Below are 20,557 nucleotides of genomic sequence, written 5' to 3'. Positions count from 1 at the left end.
CGCTGGATACTGATCGGTGGCCAATCGATCGGCACATCCCTAAGAAAACATAAGATGACTAGCACAAAGGTCAAATGTTTCTTCTAGTCCGTAACCTGCAGCCTAGTCAGCAGGCTTACAAACATCTCAGGAAGGTGTTTCGGTCAGAGCAACACCCCCAAAGCAATGTTGTTGGAGTTATAAAATTAACTCCATATTCTCTACTGCTCACTAGTCCTACCATATCTGAGGTATTGTGTAGAAATATGGAGAAATAACTACAAAAGTACGCTTCATTCAATAACCGTTACAAAAAAAGTCAGTTAAAATAATACATGATGTTGGACTATAACAAGTATAATCTGATACCAAAAAATGTACAACAATTATTCTCAACGAAGGGGGAGAAATAAAATCTTAAGAGAAAAATCGTCTTTAAAAGATTTGTATGCCCGTACAACACTTATGACCTTTAGTATATTACTATGTGGAATTAAATTATCAAATGTATTAAGCAAAGAAATCAAACTAAGTACTAATATGATCCAGTTTAAGAAATTGTTCAAACTCTAAGTGTTTACCGAGTACAAAGAAGAATCATCCTGATAAACATTTTAAACTTTATTGGAACATGAGGTAATCTGCTTAATCTCATTTTGTGGATTACAATTTATTTACCTATTTATGGAGACCTTTATTATTTATGGATTCATATTGTGTACAAATTGAGAAATGGAAGTGAACAACTGTGTTAGTAATTGCTAATAAATGGACAAGGGGTATGATTAAATAGGATCTGCTTCTTCCTACTCCTTTTCGGACATGTTGTAATGAGAAACTGGATAATATGTGATGTATCATACTGTAACTGTATGCATGTTTGAAATAAACTTAAAACCATAACCACCACATTCAGCATTCAACCGCATCAAATTCTTCCAAGCCTTCTCTGAGACGTTTATTGAACAACTTTAAGAACATGAAGCCTTTTATCTTGACTTTGTAGGTACTTTTGGATCTTAATTCATTACAAAAAATGATACCAATTGTTTTCTTGGTGACTGTGCTCTTAACTCCCTTGAGATCATTAAAAAACTCCCAAGCTAATTCTGGGCTGGTCCCTCACCTTTCTCAGAATCATTCTTACCCCTGAGGTGAAATCTTGCTTGAAGCGTCAGAATGAATGACTATTATCTTGGCCTTCTCACTGAGCTCTCTAAACAAGCTGTAAAGCAACTGGCAGTACATCCAAAATACTGCTGCTTGAGTCCTGATTAGAACAAGGAAATATGACCCTATTAGTCCAGTGCTTAGGTCACTGCACTGGCTTACTGTTGGTCAGAGAATAGACTTCAAAACATCTCTCCTTGTGTATACCGTACATTTAAACAGTGCACAATCATCACCACAATTTTTTTCAGTCAGGGTTGAAAATAAACTTCATAAACAATATTTTGATTCGCTGGTCACAACCATAGGTAAACCTGCCCACTCTTGGATCCATACAGTGACGCATCAAAAAACTGCTTTTAGCAGCATTTTTGTCACCGGATGTCGCTTGTAGGTATTAGATTAAAATAACACTTGATCTTACCTTAACTTGTGTTTCCTCAAACAAAGTAGTAATGTCGCTGCATTTTTCCTTGGAAGTTTAGCGGCTCATCCAATTTCGTGGTGGTATTTGTTTTATAGTATTTATTTTATACACAAAGAGCAGGCGGGAGGGGATACAACTAGAAGGAATATACAGAAGTTCCAGCAACAACAGTCTGATTAATTTATCATATAGTGAATATGTTCATGTTGTCTGTGTATGCAAAATTGTGATGCTTGTCTTTTCTAATGCACATTTCAGACAAGGAAAGCTAAGATAGTTACTGTGTAACATTAAATAAGCCCTCCTTTTCGACTGAGAGGAACACACTTCGAGGTGAATATACGTGTTAGCCAGAAAGCATTGTTGATCCCGAGTCAGTGGTATAACCTAACGCTGCACTATTGTTTACCTTATGTAAAAAAGACGTCAGACGTTTAAAAAAAAAAAAAAAGGGACAGAACGAGTTTGTGTGGGGTCAAAATGCTTGCTGGTTAGTAGGGGATTAAATACGTATTTCACTCAATTCAACACAAATTAATGTATAAGTTTGTGTGTTTTTTTGTTACATACTCCCTCTTCCTGTTATTGATGAGATCAAATACCGTATTTTTCGGAGTATAAGTCGCTCCGGAGTATAAGTCGCACCGGCCGAAAATGCATAATAAAGAAGGAAAAAAAACATATAAGTCGCACTGGAGTATAAGTCGCATTTTTGGGGGAAATTTATTTGATAAAAACCAACACCAAGAATAGACATTTGAAAGGCAATTTAAAATAAATAAAGAATAGTGAACAACAGGCTAAATAAGTGTACGTTATATGGTGCCTGGTACGTTAACGTAACATATGGTAAGAGTCATTCAAATAACTATAACATATAGAACATGCTATACGTTTACCAAACAATCTATCACTCCTAATCGCTAAATCCGATGAAATCTTATACGTCTAGTCTCTTATGTGAATGAGATAAATAATATTATTTGATATTTTACGGTAATGTGTTAATAATTTCACACATAAGTCGCTCCTGTGTATAAGTCGCACCCCCGGCCAAACTATGAAAAAAACTGCGACTTATAGTCCGAAAAATACGGTACTTAGTTTTACCACTGATGTAACAGCTGGTAAAAGAGTATGATAAAAAGGCACAGAACAAGAGACATACCTCATCATCTGAGCGAGTTGTTACCACAGCGTCAATCATTTTGCGTGGATTGTTGACACTAGACACAGTCAGCTTACCCAGAGAGCCCGCAAACTGAACTATGGGAAACGTACAACAGAAACAATTGTTAGTTTGATTCATGATCAACTCTAGTGTAGTGTGTGCGATACAGATTTAATCTAATGGCCTTTGCTCTGTTCATGTCAACAAATGACATTGAGGACTGCTGGAGCTGTCTAAATAAAATAGCACTGACCACAATGGCACTTATCCCTGATGCTGTTGTTGCCAGGTGAAAAACACACCCCAATACTGGAAACTTAAGCCACACTTGGTAAGCAATACCATAAATTAAATGTGCCATACAGTTATGAATATAAAGTAAAGCTGCACATTCATAAAATTGTGATCACAATCAAGATTAAATGAGGTGATCGTCATTGATATTTAAAAAGCAAGCTCCACTGCATATCAAATCAAGCACTTTCACAGTCTGTGGCGGCAGAACAGTAACAGCGGCTCGTATTGGATCCCTCTAACAGTTACCACCCAAGCCAAGCTACAGGCCACTGAGTATGGCACAGACCTCCATGACCACACCGGCCACCTCGCCGACCAGCATCAACTAACTTTTCCCGGCCTGCTGCAGGCGGCCGCCTCGTTTTACTTTGCTATAATAATGAATGCGGCGCCATCATGTAATCTTGTAATTAAATAGTCTAAAAGAAAGGCTGGATAAACATTATCCATGTATTTAAAATTCAATATTAGTATTATTATTTCAGTTTTTTCTCATTACATGATGCCTTTAGCTCCATTTTTTATGCTTTTTGTGACGCCATAAAAAACTTGTCATAAATTGGACACCCCTGCTTGACCTGATCATACATTTGATTTGTAGTGTGAAACATGTTTAATAAATGACATAATATATGTCCGAGGGAGAAAAAATAAGTTGGAGGGACACATTTTGTATTGGTAAATGGACAAATATATAAGGAGTTTGAGCAGAAATATGTCACATAGGAATGAACTATACACCGCAAAACATTCACAAAATGTACATCGTATAAATTGCTTTTTAAAGTAATAACTTTCTGACATGAAACTCCCCCCACAAATAATGTACTTTTTGATATCAATATAAAACACAAAGCAGCTTGGCCAATGAAGATAAAGTCAAGCTTTTTTTTTTTCCTTTCACAGAACCATGTGGATCAATCAGTACAATAGTTTTGCAAACATAAATACATTGAGCGATACCTCTCAAATCTAATACACAAGCTTTGTGCCTCACTGACAACTCAGCATGCTGTCACTTTATAGCCTGCGTCTAATTCAATTAGATGACAAAACATTTTAGCTAGTGTTAATATTGGGAACACTGACAAACTTGGAAAAAATAATGGACGACTGACCATCCTAATTAACAAACGGCAGGACGTTAAAGGGGAACATTATCACCAGACCTATGTAAGTGTCAATATATACCTTGATGTTGCAGAAAAAAGACCATATATTTTTTTAACCGATTTCCGAACTCTAAATGGGTGAATTTTGGCGAATTAAACGCCTTTCTATTATTCGCTCTCGGAGCGATGACGTCACAACGTGACGTCACATCGGGAAGCAATCCGCCATTTTCTCAAACACATTACAAACACCGAGTCAAATCAGCTCTGTTATTTTCCGTTTTTTCGACTGTTTTCCGTACCTTGGAGACATCATGCCTCGTCGGTGTGTTGTCGGAGGGTGTAACAACACGAACAGGGACAGATTCAAGTTGCACCAGTGGCCCAAAGATGCGAAAGTGGCAAGAAATTGGACGTTTGTTCCGCACACTTTACCGACGAAAGCTATGCTACGACAGAGATGGCAAGAATGTGTGGATATCCTGCAACACTCAAAGCAGATGCATTTCCAACGATAAAGTCAAAGAAATCTGCCGCCAGACCCACATTGAATCTGCTGGAGTGTGTGAGCAATTCAGGGACAAAGGACCTTGGTAGCACGGCAAGCAATGGCGGCAGTTTGTTCCCGCAGACGAGCGAGCTAATCCCCCTGGATGTCTTGGCTCACACTGTCCCTTATGCCACCGAAGATGATCAAGAGAAGAATACCGACCCTAGCTTCCCTGGCCTGCTGACATCAACTCCAAAACTGGACAGACCAGCTTTCAGGAAAAGAGAGCGGATGAGGGTATGTCTACAGAATATATTAATTGATGAAAATTGGGCTGTCTGCACTCTCAAAGTGCATGTTGTTGCCAAATGTATTTCATATGCTGTAAACCTAGTTCATAGGTGTTAGTTTCCTTTAATGCCAAACAAACACATACCAATCGTTGGTTAGAAGGCGATCGCCGAATTCGTCCTCGCTTTCTCCCGTGTCGCTGGCTGTCGTGTCGTTTTCGTCGGTTTCGCTTGCATACGGTTCAAACCGATATGGCTCAATAGCTTCAGTTTCTTCTTCAATTTCGTTTTCGCTACCTGCCTCCACACTACAACCATCCGTTTCAATACATGTGTAATCTGTTGAATCGCTTAAGCCGCTGAAAACGGAGTCTGAATCCGAGCTAATGTCGCTATAGCTTGCTGTTCTATGCGCCATGTTTGTTTGAGTTGGCATCACTATGCGACGTCACAGGAAAATGGACGGGTGTATATAACGATGGTTAAAATCAGGCACTTTGAAGCTTTTTCTGGGATATTGCATGATGGGTAAAATTTTGAAAAAAACTTCGAAAAATAAAATAAGCCACTGGGAACTGATTTTTAATGGTTTTAACCCTTCTGAAATTGTGATAATGTTCCCCTTTAAAAACAAGTTGTGGCAACGTTCCCTCCACGTTTGCGCTTTACAATGAAAGCAACATCAAATATTTTTCTCTTCTGTGGTATGCTTTTTGGGTGGGACAAATGCATCAGTTTCCAATATTGTCCACACCTGTTGCCATCTAATAACAGCAGTGCCTTTTTAAACGCTCGCCAAGACTCCAAAGGTGGTGAAGCAAGTAAAATGAAGTAAAATGAAGTTAAACAAAGCGAACAACTGCAGCAACCTCGGGAAACCATTGTGAATGATAATGTTTTAATGTAATCAGTGTTGTTAATGTTTAGGTTCAGTGTGGTGATAGCGTTTTGTGCCCATACACAAAGGCCTCTGGCAAAGACAGGTGCTCTCTTTATAAAGCTGTTCTTTGCCGCTGCGATTGTGAAAGTACTTGAGTTGATATTAAGCGGAGCAAGCGTTTTCAAATTGTACTGTATTGTATACTCTTTATTGTCATTGCACAAGTTCAAGATTAGACAAACATACACTATATTGCCAAAAGTATTTGGCCACCCATCCAAATGATCAGAATCAGATGTCCTAATCACTTGGTCCGGCCACAGGTGTATAAAATCAAGCACTTAGGCATGGAGACTGTTTCTACAAACATTTGTGAAAGAATGGGCCGCTCTCAGGAGCTCAGTCATTTCCAGCGTGGAACTGTTATGGAATGCCACCTGTGCAACAAATCCAGTCGTGAAATTTCTGCGCTCCTAAATATTCCAATGTCAACTATCGGCTTTATTATAAGAAAACGGAAGAGTTTGGGAACAACAGCAACTCAGCCACGAAGTGGTAGGCCATGTAAACTGACAGAGAGGGGTCAGCGGATGCTGAAGCGCATAGTGCAAAGAGGTCGCCGACTTTCTGCACAGTCAGTGGCTACAGAGCTCCAAACTTCAGTACGCAGAGAGCTTCATGGAATGGGTTTCCATGGCCGAGCAGCTGCATCTAAGCCATACATTACCATGTCCAATGCAAAGCGTCGGATGCAGTGGTGTAAAGCACATCGCCACTGGCCTCTAGAGCAGTGGAGACGCGTTCTCTGGAGTGATGAATCACACTTTTTCATCTGGCAATCTGATGGACGAGTCTGGGTTTGGAGGTTGCCAGGAGAACGGTACATTTTGGACTGCATTGTGCCGAGTGTGAAATTTGGTGTAGGAGGAATTATGGTGTGGGGTTGTTTTTCAGAAGTTGGGCTTGGCCCCTTAGTTCCAGTGAAAGGAACTCTGAATGCTCCTGGATATCAAAACATTTTGGACATTTCCATGCTCCCAACCTTGTGGGAACAGTTTGGAGCGGGCCCCTTCCTCTTCCAACATGACTGTGCACCAGTGCACAAAGCAAGGTCCATAAAGACATGGATGACAGAGTCTGGTGTGGATGAACTTGACTGGCCTGCAAAGAGTCCTGACCTGAACCCGATAGAACACCTTTGGGATGAATTAGAACGGAGACTGAGAGCCAGGCCTTCTAGACCAACATCAGTGTGTGACCTCACCAAAAATTCCTATAAACACACTCTGCAACCTTGTGGACAGCCTTCCCAGAAGACCTGAAGCTGTTATAGCTGCAAAAGGTGGACCGACATCATATTGAACCCTATGGGTTAGGAATGGAATGGCACTTCAAGTTCATATGTGAGTCAAGGTGGGTGGCCAAATACTTTTGGCAATATAGTGTACATTGTACAAGTAGACAGAAAAAGAACAGTGATGGGTCACCACTTAATGGCGCCCCATAAAAAGTGGGAAAAATGTAGACGCACACACACAAGTGACTTAGTTGAATGTATTTTTCAAGTCCACAAGGCACCTCGACAGGTTGGCAAACTTCTATGCACCCTCGCAAGGGTGTAGAGCTGCTCGAGTGATTTCTCTTTACCCTTGTGTCCAAAACATGCGGACACGGTCTGATGATACGACTACAAAGACTATAATAAACGTGTCATAAAGTGTCCTGGGCATTGAAAAGTCTCCACGCCCCCTTTAACAGGACATACCCAAAATAATCCACAACATAAGAAAAAAGGTAGATAGTTTGATATGCATATCTACTACATTTACCTGGTCTGTAGGTGTGTTCAATCTTGGCAACTTGTGGAGTAATGAGCTTGGTCGTGTGTTCTTTTTTACTGCTGTCTCTTTCTCTCTCCTGACGTTTTTCCATCTTTTCGTAGTAGTTCTGCAAGTGTGGCATGAAATATATAGATTATGATATTGAATTAATGCAGTAAACGATTGCATGTTGTGTTACCAATATTGTTATAGTTATCAATACCTTGTGATCATTTTGCTCAGTAGGAATGTGATGTGCTGCTATGTTTAAATAGACACAGCAAGTTAAAATACATCCTGGAGCCTTTAGTACCACTTATTTCAAAGAAATCATGAAAGTGGTTGTATTATGATGGGTTTTTTTCAACATTTAAAACACTTCTTTGTGGTCTACAGGTCTGTTGGTATCAAACAAAAACTTGGTGTGTATTTCTTTTCGCGTTTGCCAGTTCTGAAAATAAACAACATCTCTCAGAATCCTCTGCGCAGCACGGGACACCAAGGTGGTAAGCAGCAGGTGAAGTGTGTTCGTAGTCGATGATAGGAATAGTTTTTTGTACACATTCTTAAAAATGTCATCAAAATCTATCCATAACAATTTGAGTTACGTTGCTCACAGACAAACAAACCCTGGTGAAAACATAACCTCTTTGGCAGAGCCGAGGTAAGAAAGTCTACGTTTCCAAGGCGACATAGAGCCAGCGGGTCACGGCGCAGCGAACGAAGGGAATCACTTAAAAAATGTTCAATGCAGAAAATATGAGTAAACTGAAAAACTACTTGATAAATCCTCGGTCCATCCACCCTTGTTGCCAACGCTTGTTTCTCTGGATGTCGCGCGGAAGCTGGAGCCTGTCCGCCGAGCCACGCTCGGGGTACAGGCCACCACCTAATAAACTGTCGTCCAGAAAATACATTTGAAGCCAGCGCAGCCAAACATCAGCTAGTGAGGTATTTACATTATTACAAGTGGCCGGTATGTTTATCATACACCAGTTCATTTTACACACTATAGCATTTTTTAAGTATTTTTCTTTTTATTGGAACATATACTGAAGTAAAATCGTACTGTGGCCTCAATACAGTGATATCATACCGTGAGATTTGATAAAATCTACCAGTCAATCTTTGGGACCCTACAGGTAGATCGCGAAAATATTAGAAGAAAAAAGTATTAATATAACATTAGTGACAACCCTACCCAGAGAACAGATCTGACATCAGGCAAGCATATATATATATATATATATATATATATATATATATATATATATATATATATATATATATATACTACTGCGCGTGCTCTGAGGTCCGAGAGCCAGCTCCAGTGGGCCTTCTATGTGGACACTTTGCCCCTCCATGTTCGAACTGGTCCCACAGTGGAGTGTTTTAAGTCTCGTCTTAAGACCCACTTTTATTCTCTGGCTTTTAACACTACGTGAGTTGTGTGGTCCTCTGTGTTTTTAAATGTGTATTTCTATTTATTGTTTTAATTGGTTTTACCCTGTAAAATTGTTTTTAATCATATTTATTTTTATATTTATTTTTTATTCAGTCATTGGTGGAGCTAAGGATAATATTTGAATCTTGTTTTTAATATTTTTGTGCAGCACTTTGGAAACATTTTTGTTGTTTAAATGTGCTATATAAATAAAGTGGATTGGATTGGATATACATTTTTAATTTGATTAAACATTTTCGGGACTTATTCAGATCCCAAATACACAAAAAAAAGTACCAATAGGTAACAAATGTTGGTTTTGGAAAATAGGTCCCCTTTAAGAGCCCTGAGTTAAGCCAATATGTGCAAGCAAATTGTGACCCAAACTGTGTATATTCTCAAGGGACCATACAATAGAAATTAAACTTGGATTTACACTAACTTAGAGTACTCAGTGGTAAAAATATGTATTTAGTGTGAGCACTACTGTAATCTAGCAGTACCTTAGATGAGCTGAACTTGCAAGACCCACCTGATAGTAGTAGTCATCCAAGAAAGGGTCAGTACTTTGAAGCTGCATCATTTGAATTTTAGTGACCCATTCCTTCTCTTTCTGAGTCATCAAGTTACTGTATGGATCCCTGCTGTGCCAGTCCCCTCCAGTCCTGGTATGGTCCCTTCAGGAAGATAAGCACATGTTAGAAGTCAGGCACATAGACCTGCAGTGCATTCTAGCCTCAATGTCCCCAATCATACTGCACAATAAATCAAATTTTTTTTCCCTCAAGTGACACAGATCGGATATTTTTTGCCAGTTTAAATGCTCCAACGTGCTTCAAATTTGATCTTTTTGCATCAGGTTCAGGCCACACCATGAAGTTTTTTCAAATGTGACTTCAGTATAAACGGAAACGCATTCTGACTGCGACTTTTGTGTCATTTTTGGGCGAGCTACATCATTCATATTTGTGGGAAAAACAAGTGGATACATCATCTCAACATCAGGTTTCGGTGAGCATAGTATTTTTTTCGACGGCCGAATTTCCCTATCACTAGTCAATATGTTGCAAATAATAGACTATTATAATATATGAAGATATACATATTATATAATTTGATCGCAAAGAAATAGCGATTGTTGAATGACCGGAATTGACGCGTACGCAGTCCCGTATTTGCTTACATGTTACGTACTGTACATTGCATAAGTTGAGTTGAAAAATAAAGCTAACGTAGATCCACGCTGATGTCCACTAAACAGCCATAGAAAGATTAGAACCCTCCAAAATACAGTATATTTACACATATATTACATACATACATACATACATATACATTAGGGGTGTAACGGTACGTGTATTTTTATTGAACCGTTTCGGTACGCGGGTTCCGGTTCGGTTCGGAGGTGTATCGAACGAGTTTCCACACGAACATATGAAGTAAGCTAAGCTAAAGTCTTTAACAAGCTTCTCTGCTTTCTGCCTCTGTCTCCTACACAGCACCCAGCATTCTCCCACCCACACAACCATCTGATTGGTTACAACCATAGCGGTAACAGCCAATCAGCAGTGTATATTCAGAGCGCATGAAGTCAGTGCTTCTGTGGTGGGGTTAGCGGATAGGTGTTTAGCAGGTGAGCATCAGGCAGCGGACTCTCCCCAAATTAAAATAAACACCTCCCAGTCAATTACTAGTAACATCACTATGAGCCCGTTGACCTTCTAGAAACAAAATGCAGCTCAGCTCGCTCGCAGTCCTGGCTTGAGGTGAAGGCTAATTAGCTTTTAGTGTAACGTTAGCTCATTTTACGGGGTGTGTGTGTGTGTTACAGGGCTTTGCAGGAAAGCCCTGTTTGTCTGTTATTTTACTTTACCTTTTTCTGTGTTGATTGAGCTGTGTTGAAGCAGCAAAAAAGGACATTATGTTAAATGAAGAGTTTCTGTCTCTGATAGTTAATATAATAATGTGACTGCATCATTAAGCCTACATGAACTCCATGGTGTTCAGGGATGAATAGTCTCTCCTATTGCTATTGTACTATTTTTTTCAGCTATAGTTACATTAATCATTAGTAATGTAGCAGCCTAGTTATGAATGGAAGGGTCCCTGCTATCACATGTTGATAAAAATATAACATTTACATAATAAAAATCAACTACAGGCTTCCCAAATGCTGTAATAAATTAAGCATGATGAGTTGACTTGAAACTGTTTAATGTTGCACTTTTTATATGTAGTAGAAAAGTTTTGTCATTTTATTTAATCTGAACAACAACTTGAGGCAGTTTAATGTTTATTAACATGGGCAGAATTAATTATAGTGTTCCCAATGCTAAAAGGATAAAGCCATTGTTTACAAATTTGGTAAATAAATAACCAAAAAATGTATATTTTGTTATTTTCTTACTGTACCGAAAATGAACCGAACCGTGACCTCTAAACCGAGGTACCAACCGAACCGAAATTTTTGTATACCGTTACACCCCTAATATACATATAACATACAATCATTCATATACCGGTATATTTATTCATACATATATGTATATACACATATGTATACATATACATTCATTCATACATATATATTCGTTCATACATCCATCCATACATTCATTCATTCATACATATATACTGAACAAAAACATACACGCCACACTTTGTTTTTGCTTCCATTTTTCTTGACTTGAACACAAAGACCTAAATCTTTTAGTATGTATACAAAATATCTATGCCTCTCAAATATTGACAAATCTGTCTAAACCTGTTTTTGCCATGATAATCCATCCCACCTCACAGGTGTTAAATATCAAGATGCTGATTAAACAGCATGATTATTGCACAGGTGTGCCTTTGGCTGCCCATAATAAAAGGCCCCTCTGATATGTGCAGTTTTGCTTTATTAGTGGTCTGTGGGGTAAGAAAAGCAGTCAGTATCTGGTGTGACCACCATTTGCCTCACGCAGTGCAACACAATTCATTCGCATAGAGTTGATCAGGTTGCTGATTGTGGCCTGTGGAATGTTAGTCCACTCCTCTTCGAGGGCTGTGCAAAGTTGCTGAATATTGGCAGGAACTGGAACATGCGGTCGTATATATTGATCCACAGCATACCAAAAACGCTCATTGGTTGACATGTCCGGTGAGTTTGCTGGCCATGCAAGAACTGGGATGTTTTCAGCTTCCAGGAATTGTGTACAGCTCCTTGCAACATGGGGCCAAATATGTTCATGCTACAACATGAGGGGATGGTCCCGGGTGAATGGCACAACAATAGGCTTCAGGATCTCATCACAGTATCTCTGTGCATTCAAAACGCCATTAATAAAATGCACTTGCGTTAGTTACCCATAACATACACCTGCCCATACCATAACCCCACCCACCCATAGGCCACTCGATTCACAGCGTGCACATCGGCAAAACACTCTCCCACACAAAGCCACACATGCGGTCTGCCATCTGCCTTGAAGTGATTAATCCGTGAAGAGAACACCTCTCCAACGTGCCAGACGCCATTGAATGTGAGCATTTGCCCACTCCAGACGGTTACGACGACAAATTGGAGTCAGGTCGAGATCCCGATGAGGGCGACGAGCATGCAGATGAGCTTCCCTGAGAAGGTTTTTCCCAGTTTGTGCAGAAATTCTTTGGTTATGCAAATCAATTGCTGCAGCAGCTGTCCGGGAGCCTGGTCTGAGACGATCATGGAGGTGCACCTGCTGGATGTGGGGGTCCTGGGCCGGTGTGGTTACACGTGTTCTGCGGTTGTGAGGCCGGTTGGATGTACTTCCAAATTCTGTAATTCTGAAACACCTTTGGAGACGGCTTATGGTAAAGAAATGAACATTCAATTTAAGGGCAACAGCTCCGTTGGACATTCCTGCAGTCAGCATGCCAACTGCACGCTCCCTAAAAACTTGCGACATCTGTGGCATTGTGCTGTGTGATAAAACTTCACATATCAGAGGGGCCTTTTATTGTGGGCAGCCTAAAGCACATCAGCGCAATAATCATGCTGTGTAATCAGCATCGCCATAGCTGTGAGGTGGGATGGATTATCTTGGCAAAGAAGAAGTGCTCACTAACACAGATTTTGACAGATTTGTGAACAATATTTGAGAAGAATAGTAAAAGTTTTGGATCTTCGAGTTCAACTCATTAAAAATGGGAGCAAAAACAAAAGTGTTGCGTTTATTTTTGTTCAGTGTATACGAAGGTTGTATGGTATACCGGTACTAGTATAGTATCATGGTACTAATGAATCAAAAACTGTACTATGTTTGAAAAGTACCGGTTCGCAATTAATTTTTTTTAACGGGCATGACGGCGCGCCGTTACGTCATGACATTGCTGGGTTTACGAGCAGAGGAGCATGTTCGGCAGCGCACAATCATGGAGTACTTACAAGCAGACAAGGTGTGTAGACAGAAAAGGGAGAATGGACGCAATTTGGCTTAAAAACTAACGATAAAGGTGAAGCCTGTAACGCCCTCAGGAAGAGGTACTTTAAGACATGGCTCGCTAGCTAGCAGCGAACATCCATCCACAGTCGGCAGTCTTTTAGTTTCTTCTAAATCACTAATCCTCGCCTCCATGGTGATGAATAAAGTGAGTGTCTTACAAGTATCATCCCTGCAGGACGAGGATGATCTAAACATGCTTCACTACACACCGTTGGAGGATACAACAGCTCACCGGCATCACCGCTAACAAAAGCTAGCGTGCCTGAATGTAAACAAATGCCATAAGTGGATCTACACCTGACATCCACTGTAATGATACCAAGTACAATAGCGTATCTAGTCGATACTACTATAATTAAATTGATATTTTTTATCATCACAAAATCTTTTTTCCTTTTTAAAAAAAATCACTTTATGTTTATAAACTCAGGAAATATGTCCCTGGACACATGAGGGCTTTGAATATGACCAATGTATGATCCTGTAACTACTTGGTATTGAATCGATACCTAAATTTGTGGTATCATCCAGAACTAATGTAATGTATCCCAACAACAGAAGAATAAGTGATTATTACATTTTAACAGAAGTGTAGATAGAACATGTTGAAACGGAAAATAACCCGATATTAAGAGTAAATGAACAAGTGGATTAATAATACATTTTTATAGCTTGTCCTTTATAATTTTGACAAAATAGAATGAGAAATGACACAATATTTTACTGCATACGTCAGCAGAAAAATTAGGAGTCGTTGTTTGCTTACTTACTACTAAAAGACAAGTTGTCTTGTATGTTCACTATGTTATTTAAGGACAGCATTTTCTTCAATTGCAATAAGAAATGTACCGTAAGATTTTTTTGTTAAAATAAAGCCAATAATGCCATTTTTTTGTGGTCCCCCTTTAGAAAAGTATCGAAAAGTATCGAAATGTATATTTTGATACCGGTACCAAAATATTGGTATCGGGACAACCCTATGGTATACACATATTTATTCACAGATAGACACATACATACACTATATTACTTTTTTTTATATATAATTCACGTAAAAACAGAAATGTTTAAGTTGTGGCGACTTTTAGACTTAGACTTCCTTTTTATTGTCATTCAAATTTGAACTTTACAGCACAGATAAGAACAAAATTTCGTTACAAAAGCTCATGGTATTGCAGGATAAAAAAGCAATAAGGTGCATATATAAATAAATAAATATATATAAATAATATATAAATATATATATAAAATAAATAAATATATATAAACATATATAAATAAATAGATTACTGTACAGATAAATATATTGCACTTTTACACATGTGTCCACGTTTATGGATGTATGTTATATTGTCTTTTTTATTCCAGCGAGTTAATCCATTTTGGGGGGAGTTAAGGGGGTAATTTAATTATGATGCGTTCAAGAGTCTTACGGCTTGAGGGAAGAAGCTGTTACAGAACCTGGAGGTTTTGCTTCGGAGGCTGCAGAACCTCTTTAGTCTAGAGTTTTGTTTTATTTTACGGAATCCGGTCAACTTACTTTGTTTTCACTATATCGAACTGCGCCTGCAAGTGACGTCGACGTCACATTGGGCCCTGTGCGCGTTCATACTGGAGTCTAAAAATTTTACTTGCAGTGTAAACAGCAAACTGTGAAAAAATATGATTTGGGCCACTTTGGCCGGCATTGTAAACGTAGTCAATGTTGCACACAATCCCTTACCCTCCTCTGTTCTGCATGCGCTGGGTGAGCATGCGGCGATGTTGGGGGTGTAGGTGGGTAGCACTGTGTCTGATGGGCGGCATGTGGTTAGGGTGGCCAAGATGGGGCAGGGGACCCATTCGATGACCGTGGGGAGGGTGTGGGCCACCGAAAAATGGCCTGAAACTTCCTCCGCCTGGTAACAAAGGAGGCATTGGACTGCCACGGTGAACACCTGCCACCTGGAAACACAAAAGTGTTGTTGGTCGTGTGTGTCTTCAAATGACAAATCAATTAATTTTTCAATTATATATGAAGTCTATGAGAGATTCACCAGTCATGGAACAACGTGACAGATTTGCTTTAAAGGTTTCATCACTATACAGTATCACTGACCTGAGAGTTAAGAAGCTGGGCTCTTTGAATCTGTGAAAGCACAGGACCGACTCCTGGAGGAAATGGTCCACGATACAGAGGCGAGTTCTAGCAGAAAAAACAGCAACGTTTTTTTCCTGCACTTAGTAATTTGAATTGTTAAAGCAAAAATATATTTTTCCATTTGCACAGCAAGTTGTTTAACCAAAAATACAACATTTGGGAGCAACAGGAATTTCTCACATTAAAAATTGTTTTCTTCTAAAACGTTCAGCCACCTATAAGCAGGTAATCACTACATATTCTCTACTGCTCGCTAGTGTTACCATATCTGAGTTATTGTGCAGAAATATGGGGAAATAACTACAAATGTGCGCTACATTCGCTAACTGTGTTCCAAAAAAGATCAGTTAGAATAGTACATAATGTTGGATATAGAGAACATACAAACCCTTTATTTATTAAGTCAAAAATATTAAAGTTCGGTGATTTGGTAAAATTGCAAACAGCTAAAATGATGTACAAAGCAAACTATAACCTGCTACCAAAGAATGTACAACAATTCTTCTCAACTAAAGAGGAGAAATATAACCTTAGAGGAAAAAATAATTTAAAACATTTATATGCACGTACAACACTTAGAACTTTTAGCATATCAGTACCGGTATGTGGAATTAAATTATGGAATGGATTAAGTAAAGAAGTTAAAAATTGTACTGATATGATACAGTTTAAGAGGTTGTTCAAAATAACAGTGCTTACAGAGTACAAAGAAGAAGAATTATGAGAAATACTTTCAACCTTATTGAAAATAATGACTGAATTAATTAATTAATTACATATTACAAAACTGTTGTATACTAATTCATAGATGTTATTTTATTATATAAAAAGGTCAGTAAATGATTCTATATATTTGTAAACGCTTTGAAGTGGGAAAGGGGTAGGATTAAATAAGCTTTGCTTCTTCCTACTCCTTTTCGAGCATGATGTAAAATGAAATGATATGAAATTGTGTGATGTATTATGATGTAAGTGTGTTCATGTTCGAAATAAACTAAAGAAAGAAAGAAAGAAAAGTTTTTATTTTATCCATATACTTAAAAAATATTAGCGTATTTTAACTTCTGTATTAAGGACTTTCCCCCTTGTTGGTGTAAAAATGCAAAGGCTTTCTATGACCTCATCTTCTTCTTTTGTGTCTTCGATGTTGGCTCTCACAGACTCCGAGTCGGCAGAGGTGCGCGCATACTAAAAGCTGATATCCACTACGCCTGTGCGGACGAAGCTTAAATCTTATGACCGCTCCCCTAAGCTCTTTGTAAACAAACATGGCGTCAACCGTGTGGGAGTTCACTGTTTCAAAGGAAGTGTGCTATTTCAACCAAATGTTCTACAAAAATTCAGTGAGAAAGGAAAAAATATCACACAAACAAATCAAACCTTATTAGCCACCTGAAACGCCAGCATTACTTTGACGGTGAAAGCCTAACAAAAGTGACGCCTGCTGCTAAAAAAGCAGCCCCAAAGCCAGACACAATTGTGAAAAGCAGAGGGTTTGTTTCGATCGCCGTAGCTTTTGAAAAGTGCAAAAAGTCTGCCAGAGATGACTCAAGGGCTTAAGCAATCTGTAATTTCATTATAGAAATGATGGCGCTGGATGAGCAGCCATTTATCATCATTGAAGACATTGGCTTTAATCAGAACAATCTACAAGCTTCTTCGTCAACTCCACCTCTGTATGAATCTTTTAATTATCTTCAGGTGTACACAAAGTACACTAAAATCTATATTTAAAAAATAAGATGTCGATAAGTTAATCGGTATTGGTCTTAAAAAGCAGGAAGATTTTGGTATCAGTCTGAAAAAAATATCCCGCATCTGTAATTTACATGCATTTTAAAAACATTATGGTTTTACCATAATGGCTCTACCAACCGAGCCATTACGGTATGGCTCGGTTGGTAGAGTGGCCATGCCAGCAACTTGAGGGTTCCAGGTTCGATCCCCGCTTCTGCCATCCTTGTCGCTGCCGTTGTGTCCTTGGGCAAGACACTTTACCCGCCTGCTCCCAGTGCCACCCACACTGGTTTAAATGTAACTTAGACAATGGATTTCACTATGTAAAAGCGCTTTGAGTCACTAGAGAAAAAGCGCTATATAAATATAATTCACTCCACACATTTGTTTGTTCGCCAAGGTTAACATCCTGTACAATAACACACAACTTTAACCGTTATTTACAACTCTTTTCTATCACCCATGACAAAACTACAATATGATGTATAAACACTAAAACATTAAATACGAAGAAGATGTGAAAGTTCCACTCCGACCTTGTTTACTTCCCTGACAACCTCTTTAAAGTTTTCTAATAAATCAGTAACAACAAACACATATAAAATGTGCCAAACATGGAGAAGTGTGGAAAGAGAGTGTTGTAGTAGAACTCGATCGGTGTAATTTTGAATTGTGTATGGTGCTTAGACATTTTTGTATAATGTCCACATAGTTTAGAAGTTTGTTAACTTGATGTGTTGTTTTTTATAGCGATGTCCGATAATATCGGGCTGCCGATATTATCGGCCGATAAATGCTTTAAAATGTAACATCGGAAATTACCGGTATCGGTTTCAAAAAGTAAAATTTATGACTTTTTAAAACGCTGCTGTGTACACGGACGTAGGGAGAAGTACAGAGCGCCAATAAACTTTAAAGGCACTGCCTTTGAGAGCCGGTCCAATCACATAATATCTACGGCTTGTCACACACACAAGTGAATGCAAAGCATACTTGGTCAACAGCCATACAGGTCACACTGAGGGCGGCCGTATAAACAACTTTAACACTGTTACAAATATGCGCCACACTGTGAACCCACACCAAACAAGAATGACAAACACATTTCGGGAGAACATCCGTACCGTAACACAACATAAACACAACAGAACAAATACCCAGAACCCCTTGCAGCACTAACTCTTCCGGGACGCTACAATATACACCCCCTGCTACTCCCTAGCCCCCCCACCTCAACCCCGCCCCCCAACCCCGCCCACCTCAACCTCCTCATGCTCTCTCAGGGAGAGCATGTCCCAAATTCCAAGCTGCTGTTTTGAGGCATGTTAAAAAAAATAATGCACTTTGTGACTTCAATAATAAATATGGCAGTGCCATGTTGGTATTTTTTTCCATAACTTGAGTTGATTTATTTTGGAAAACCTTGTTACATCGTTTAATGCATCCAGCGGGGCATTACAACAAAATTAGGCATAATAATGTGTAAATTCCACGACTGTATATAACGATATCGGTTGATATCGGAATCGGTAATTAAGAGTTGGACAATATCGGAATATCGGATATCGGCAAAAAAGCCATTATCGGACATCTCTAATTTTTTAGTTATTGCACTATAGGCGGGAAAGGTTGTTTGGGTTGCAACATATAAATGGATGTTATGCTCCTATAACATATGGTCATTTACCGACATAACTCATGTTGTCCAAAGGAGAGGGATACAGAAGTGCAGAAGATCTATTTTAATGTTATTAACAACTACCGTACTTCGAGATGTCCTGCGGGCCAATTTAAAGATGCTAACGGGCCACACATGGCCCTAGTTTGAACACGCCTGGTTTAATTTGTCAATATTTCTCATTATAGCTTTTAATTAACAGATTTTGTGCAACATCTTTTTGTGAAAGAAACTTTAAAAAGGTGATGAAAAATCTTACAGCTAAATTGAGTAGCGTGTTTGGTGACAGACGTTCCGGGAAAGGAGGCGGGTATCTGTGCTGAATCGGGGCTCTCACATGAACTGCTGTGGGATGGTGGATCTACAAACATACACACACAAATATTGAAAAGGGTGGGCGGCACACAACATGTACACAGAGAAAATGGCAGCATTAGGGTTGATTAAAAAAAAATCTTAAAACATGAACTACAACCATAAAATTAAGAACAATGGCGGATCATTCTCTAAACAATTAACACAGATTTTGTACAGTATGTGATGCAAAGGATGGTTAGATGCTCTATACCTGATGATTTAAGGTGTGACTCATTGGTTGCTTGGGCGGAGTCCCAATAGGCACCGCCCTTACTGGGGGGGAGCCAATCACAGGAGAGGAAGAGCGTGGAGGTGGAACTCTTTCTGACAAATCCCGTCCTTCATCGTTTCTCCCCTGAGCTGGTCGCTTCGGAAGTCCCGCCTCCTTTATTATGGACATTAACGGACTATCCTGAAGAGAGAGCAAGCGCCACAAAAAACAGTCTATTGGCAATCACATTAATTTGAAAATATTTTTCATACGTTCCAGGGCAAAAAACATTACATGCTCATACATTGCACTTCATTGTTTATGTGCAGATGGCTCTCATTCTGGGCAGGATACAATGTAGAAAAATAAATAAATGGTCCAGAGTGAAGAGGTACTCTTTTTTTTTTTTTGACTATTTAAAGAGTTAGGGGCCTACATTTTATTGTTCGTTGTTGGTTGCTGACCTCTAAAATACAGATAGCAACCAGATCTCCAAAATCCTTAGCAGAGGTGGGTAGTAACGCGCTACATTTACTCCGTTACATCTACTTGAGTAACTTTTGGGATAAATTGTACTTCTAAGAGTAGTTTTAATGCAACATACTTTTACTTTTACTTAAGTATATTTATAGAGAAGGAACGCTACTTTTACTCCGCTACTTTTATCTACATTCAGCTCGCTACTCGCTACTAATTTTTATCGATCTGTTAATGCACGCTTTGTTTGTTTTGGTCTGTCAGACAGACCGTCAAAGTGCCTGCCTTACTGGTGACGTTTCACTTCATTCCACCAATCAGATGCAGTCACTGGTGACGTTGGACTAATCAAACAGAGCCAGGCGGTCACATGACCTGACTTAAACAAGTTGAAAACTTATTGGGGTGTTA

General features: G+C 39.1%; 1 protein-coding gene across 2 annotated transcripts in view; it reads right to left on the bottom strand.

Moving 5' to 3' along the window:
- Positions 1-20,557, bottom strand: part of patl1 (PAT1 homolog 1, processing body mRNA decay factor) — a 72,117-nt gene that overhangs the window by 18,481 nt on the left and 33,079 nt on the right. For both annotated transcript variants that reach the window (XM_061977155.2, XM_061977154.2), the window contains 7 exons: positions 19,670-19,870; positions 19,361-19,462; positions 15,645-15,731; positions 15,270-15,490; positions 9,613-9,757; positions 7,646-7,763; positions 2,745-2,842 (listed from right to left, as the gene is read on the bottom strand). In XM_061977155.2, coding sequence (XP_061833139.1) covers positions 2,745-2,842; positions 7,646-7,763; positions 9,613-9,757; positions 15,270-15,490; positions 15,645-15,731; positions 19,361-19,462; positions 19,670-19,870 — 972 coding nt within the window. The remainder of the gene's footprint in view (positions 1-2,744; positions 2,843-7,645; positions 7,764-9,612; positions 9,758-15,269; positions 15,491-15,644; positions 15,732-19,360; positions 19,463-19,669; positions 19,871-20,557) is intronic.

Source organism: Nerophis lumbriciformis, linkage group LG16, assembly GCF_033978685.3.
Source record: "Nerophis lumbriciformis linkage group LG16, RoL_Nlum_v2.1, whole genome shotgun sequence".
In the NCBI taxonomy this organism is placed as follows: domain Eukaryota; kingdom Metazoa; phylum Chordata; class Actinopteri; order Syngnathiformes; family Syngnathidae; genus Nerophis; species Nerophis lumbriciformis.
Note: the sequence above shows the minus strand (reverse complement) of the source record. Positions and strands in the feature narration are given on the sequence as shown.